Genomic DNA, 6217 nt, shown 5'->3' with positions numbered 1-6217 from the left:
TAGGCTGAACATTTTAGCGGAGCAGCTTTTCCTCGGAGCGCCGACTCCACCTGTCTTGCCCTGGTACGGTGGAGGAGGTGACCGCCCCCCCCCCCCCTGCTGGAGCAGAAAGAAAATCCACACAATTGTAGGTGCAGCAAGGACATTTCCGGGTGTTGTAGGGGTTTCTGGAGAAGGTGCGCAGCAGCTGCTGGAGAGAGGCTTCTAGTCCCTCTCACAAACCTGAGAAATGACCAGCGTAATCGAGAAGACACGAGTAACTACACATTTTGGTCCACCCCCCCCGTTCCGGTTGGTGGCGGTAATGCACCAAATCGCTGTGTGCAAAACCGCCAATTAACCTACAGAAGAAGAAGAAGCCAGTCTCCCCCACAACAGAGTGGAAAGTATATGCAACGGACTTACTTCCCGGCCGGAGCTCTGTTGGCGACACCGCGTATCCCCGTTAAGTTACGATGAGTACTTCGGAGTCTTTGGACCGAATGGAGCTGTGCGAGAGCCTCTTGACTTGGGTGAGTGTTGAGACACGACGGTTTTTGTGTTGCTTTATATCCTCCCGGTCGACATAGCTGTCGAGCGCCGGTTGTTCTAGCACGCCGAGGCTAAAGTTAGCTAGTCGGGGTAACGGTAACGGCAGCCCGGGGGCGGGTTAGCTGGTCCATAACCACGTACGCGTCGGCTACATATCCATACCGGCCGTATGGCGTTTGGCGCTTTCGGGTCCGGCGGTTATTCGTCAGCCGGGGTCGAGAACCCCGTCCCGCCGAGCTTGTGTTTGGTGTTGTGACTGTCAGCTACCGGGGAGCTAAATCCCACGGTAGCCTGCTGTGAATCATACCGGTGCTAGAAGCCGAGACGTCGCGGAGACGCCGGCCTTGTATGGCGATACCGTCTGGGTCGATCGCTGAACCCAGTGGGTCGCGGCACCCTGCTCATCGTCGTCTTCCGTATGTCCGCGTCCCCCCCCCCCTTTCCCGTACCGCTCCATACACCCCCCCCCCCGGTGAGCGGCTGGGATGGAGCTCGGTATCTGTAGCGTGTCATGGTCAAATCTAAACGCAGATCAGCTTGTGGTGAGGGGAGTTGTTGCCTCCCTAAAATCTCGGGCATTCTTTTATTACAAGGATCGTGCAAACAAAAACCAACCCCGGTGTGGGGCCCAGATTCACGATTGCACGATCGTGGGATACGCAACGGCATGCCAATAATGGAGAATCGTCTTGTCCGTTTATGTGTAATTTGATAATCGAAGTCTCGAAGCACAGCGGCTGCAGGGAGGTCCGTGATGATGTGGCAAGTGCATCAAGGGGTGTACAAAGTAACCAACGGCCACAATGCACTTCAGGCATCATGTGTATATGAAAAGAAACTGGCTGACCAAAAATAGACAGAATTGGCAGCATGAATAATAAGAGTAACAGATACTTCGAAGTCGTCAGCTCAAGAAACGATATCTAAAAGTACACATCTGACCGTGCCTATGTGAAAGCCATTTTCTGTGCAGTAGAAATTGCGAGATATTAGCCATCTATTAATCTCCTTTGTGCAAAATGCACCCGAGAGCAGCGGCGTCGCCTCGCCTAAAGCATTTTAAATGGAAAAAACATTCCTCTGCCAGAGATCCTTGCTCTTAGTAAACATGTAGGCATGTGGCATCCAGGCTCAAACCTGGCCTCCGCATGACTTGCTATGGTCAATTTCGTAGTTTAGTCATTTTCTCTGTCCTGTCAAAGTGTAGCTGTTGGATTAAGGGTAATTTCAAGGCTATGGATGTATCAACTTCTCTGGTACCGAAATTTGCCCAGACTGAAAAGGGGATTAAAAATGTTTTTGCAAATGCTTGCACATGAGACAAACATTATAAAATGGACTAACCCAAACCTGAAAAATGTCTTATCAAGTCAAGTCAGTTTTATTTGTATAGCCCAATATCGCAGATTACAAATTTGCCTCAAGGAGCTTTACAGCAACACAACATCCTGTCATTAGACCCTCGCGTCGGATAAGGAACAACTCCCTAAAAAAGAAAACCCAACCCTTTCACAGGAAGAAAAAAATAGGAAGAAACCTCAGGGAGAGCAACAGATGAGGGTTCTCTCTCAAGACAGACAACGTGCAATGAATGTTGTGTTTACACAATTTACAGAATACGATATAGAAAGAGGATAACAATTATAAAATAAAAGTAAATATTATACATTTGTTGACAAGTTTTCAAGGGAAAATGCACATGAATGATATGGTAGCTGAATCAGAATGACACAGTTCCGCATCAGAGATTTGTCTGTAGACACGGTTTGTAATGAACCTAGCTCAAGGAAAGTAGTGCACTAACTAGCGAGGATAGCAAGGGAGGTGTCTGACAGCATAATCTCCTAACTAGGGCTAGGCCTATTTAATGGCATAACCATTAAATGGAAAACCACGATGGTTTAGGATTGTGAAAGCAAGGAATCAGATTTGGTATGGGACTTGTTTATTCTGTGTCTTCTTCAGTCACTTCGTGTTGTAAATTTTGAAGATTTTAAAGCGCATTATGTCCCTTTGCGTAGACACTTGGTTGTGTCTAACAAGCCTACATGATGCTGTACAGGCTGTGGGTTTTCATTATGTGTTTCAGACAAATCTTCGTTTCCTTTGCCAACAGGTTGAATTGGTGTGGGTGGACAGTGGTTTATGATGTGAGATGATTCCGAATACACGTCACCAGCTGTAACTCATTATTAGGGGTGGGATGATATGAACATTTCATATCACAATTATATTTGCCAAAATAATTGTGATTCGCGATATTATCCCGATAATCATCAAAATATGCATAAACTGTTAAAATAGCACAAAAACAAACTGGAATTTGTTTTGCACTTTCATTTAGTCACATTTCCATATCTCGGGGGGAGACCATGTGAGAGCGGGGCCCCCGGCAGGCGCCGTAGCTGTGGAGATACGTGAGAAGGGCCCGTTGCCAGATACACTTCCCTTTTATTAAATGTATCGATCCACACAGACCCCCATGTTTTTTTACGCTTCGAGTCCATTTTTGTCGCGTTAAGTGAAGTGTGATCTGCACAGACAGCTGTTTAAATCACACAAATCTCGCTGTATATGTGTTTTGAACTTATTAACCATGTACACATTGCTTGATCACAGCTCCCAGTCTGTCTGTGAGCTTGCCTGTTTCACTACAGGCATATCAAGCAGATTTTTTTTTTTGTGCCATAGATACTCATTGGCAATGGGAAAATTCATTGCTGTGATTAATAGTGCTGAGACCAAGTTTTAAAAGTCATGCAGGCAATCAAAGGAACATTTTTGAGCATTTAAAATGTAATAAACTGAAGTGAAACTGAAACAAATGAAGACGGCTGCATATGATTTTGATTGAAATGTCCATACAATTTGAATTGCCGACATTCATTGCATTAGCATGTGTATTTGTTGGAACAAGGTATTATAAAATTGAGGCAGCACAGGTATTTCTGCTTAAGTCAAGCTCTCAAAACGTATTAATTTCACTTTAAACATTAAAAAAAGAATAAAAGTAAACGTGCAATCAAAAAAAAGACTTAAATTTAAAATGTCCATTTTGAAATAACGAGCAAACTGATGTCTCGTCTTCAACCGGATGTTAAATCAGTAGGCCCATGTCTGAACATGGAATTATATTTGAGAACATCTCATATATCCATAATACCTCTCTCAGTCTTGACGCAGTGTTTGTCACATCTTTTTTCTAACGCTGCATTCACACCAAACGCGACACCAAATATGGGGGTACTTTGTTCGCTCACACAAAGCGACAACAGCATGAATAGCGTGAAAATAGTTTTGTGACATCTGGAAGTTTGCTTGAATGGCTATAGCGTGCTATCATAGGTAATCCGCTGCACTTCCTGATTCACTATCCCCACATCCTCCAACTTTCTCCTCATTTTCTTCAACCAGCAGCCCCTCAAACTACTCCTTCCACCTTCTCAACACACTCCTCACTTTTCAGCACATTTCCATCTCTATCCTTGATCGCCCCAATCTGCTGCAGATCCTTCCCAGCTAGGTCCCTCTAGTCCATCGGTACAAGTCCTTTTCTCCTTCCTTAGTGTCCAACCTTTCCTACAACTCGACATACGCCTTTTCCTTTACGCCTTCGCTACCTCTCTGTTCATTTTACGCTGCATCTCCTTGTACTCCTGACTACTTTCTTCATCTCTTTGACTATCCCACTTTGTCTTTGCCAACCTCTTCCTCTGTATAATTTCCTGTACTCCCTCATTCCACCACTAAGTCTCATTGTCTTCATTCCTCTGTCCAGATGACACACCCAAGTACCTTCCTAGCTGTCTCCCTCACTATTTCTGCAGTGGTTGCCCAGCCATCCGGCAAATCTTCACCACCACCCTGTGCTAGTCTTAACTCCTCCCTGAACTCCACATAACAGTCTTCCTTCTTCAGATTCCACCATTTGAGCCTTCAGTGTCTTCCTCTTCTTGATCTCCAGTCATCCTACAGACCACGATTCGATGCTGCCTAGCTACCTTCTCCCCTGTGACCACCTTGCAGTCTCCAATCCTTTATATCATACCCTCTGCATAAGATATAGTCCAGCTGTGTGCACTTTCCTCCACTCTTGTATGTCACCCTGTGTTCCTGAATTTTCTTGAAATATGTATTCACCACAGCCATTTCCATCCTTTTCGCAAAATCCACCACCACCATCTGTCCCTCCTCATTCGTCTTCTTGACACCATACCTATCCCATCACCTCCTCATCACCTTTCCCTTCACCAACATGCCCATTGAAGTGTGCTCCAATCACCAGTTTCTCCTCCCTAGGGTACTCACCACCACTTCATCCAACTCACTCCAACATTCATCATCACACCTTGATTTCCAGCTTCATACTCATCACTCTGTCTGACACTCTCTTCACCTCTCACACACTGTTGACATACTTTTCCTTCAGGATTACCCCTACCCCATTTCTCCTCCCATCCACACCATGGTAGAAGAGTTTGAACTCACGTCCGATACTCCTGGCCTTACTCCCCTTCCACCTGGTCTCTTGCACACACCTTCCTTGTCTCCACTGTATCAGCCAGCTTGTTCCCTTTGCCAGTCATAGTGCCAACATTCAAAGTTCTGATTCTCACCTCCACACTCCTACCCTTCCTCCTCTTCCGCTGCCTCTGGACATGCCTTCTCCCTCTCCTTCTCCTTCGCCCAACAGTAGCGTAGTTTCCATCAGCATCCTGCTGGCCAACAGTACCATTGATGGTTGTTGGTAATCCGGGCTCAACCGATCCGGTATGGAAATCTGATTTATGATTGGCGTATTTGGTTTGGCAAAGGTTTTATGCTGGATGTGCTTACTGATGCAACCCTCCCTATTTATCTGGGCTTCAGACCAGCACTAAGAATGCACTGGCTTGTGCATCCTGTTTTTTTTTTTTACTTTCCCAAAGTAAACGCCGGTTTTTGACGACATGTTTTAGTGTGTGTGTGTGTGTGTGTGTGTGTGTGTCTTTGATGTTACTGTCTGTGCCACTGTTTGCGCAAGGTGAACCATCGTACAGTGCATGCGTGTAAATTTGAGCAGCACCGAGTCGGTTATATCAGACTGGTCATGGCCAATCAAGCTGAAAATCGGCCAATTCCGGTCACCAGCCGATCGATCGGTGCCTCTCTATTGTTTATAGCTGCAATGGGACATGTGATAATGTTGTCATGAGAAATTATCAGTTTAAATGCGTCACTATCGTTACCATGGCAAGTGCATGGTAAATATTCTCATAGCTTTTGTGCCCTGCATTCCAGCCCCCAGATTCTCGTAGACTGTTAAGACAAGGAACAGTATCAGCTATGAGTCCTGATGGAAATTGCCGTGGTAAACCATTAAATACCCCTTTCCCTCTGTTCTGCTTTCAGTTGAATTCCCGATGTGATCTGGAAAATTTGTCATGCAAAGAAGATATGATTGCTGTTAGCCAGGGAGTCCTAAGAACATGAGCAAATCCTTAAATGCCTTGTCTCTGCCGGCCAGGGTTTAGCTGTTCCATGGCCTGTCTGGCTCACAGCCTACCTCCTCTCTGTGTTAAGACCCTGATCAAGACTCTGAAGCTGCAGAGTAAGGCCTTATATATGGTGAAAAGGTTTTTGTTTTTAGTTTGGATCATTGCTGAATTTGATTATTTGACAAAAAAAAGGAAATAAAGTTAAGTCA

At 45.3% G+C, this 6217-nt stretch overlaps 1 protein-coding gene across 2 annotated transcripts in view; it reads left to right on the top strand.

Annotated features, from left to right (window-relative positions):
• Positions 1-396: 396 nt before the first annotated feature.
• The window catches only part of hook3 (hook microtubule-tethering protein 3), a 75107-nt gene continuing 69286 nt past the window's right edge, over positions 397-6217 (top strand). For both annotated transcript variants that reach the window (XM_056290339.1, XM_056290340.1), the window contains exon 1: positions 397-512. In XM_056290339.1, coding sequence (XP_056146314.1) covers positions 456-512 — 57 coding nt within the window. In that variant the 5' untranslated portion in view covers positions 397-455. The remainder of the gene's footprint in view (positions 513-6217) is intronic.

The sequence above is a fragment of the Lampris incognitus genome, chromosome 12, assembly GCF_029633865.1.
Source record: "Lampris incognitus isolate fLamInc1 chromosome 12, fLamInc1.hap2, whole genome shotgun sequence".
NCBI classification, from domain to species: Eukaryota; Metazoa; Chordata; class Actinopteri; order Lampriformes; family Lampridae; genus Lampris; species Lampris incognitus.
The sequence above is the reverse complement of the archived record's forward strand: the minus strand, read 5'-3'. Positions and strand labels throughout refer to the sequence as shown.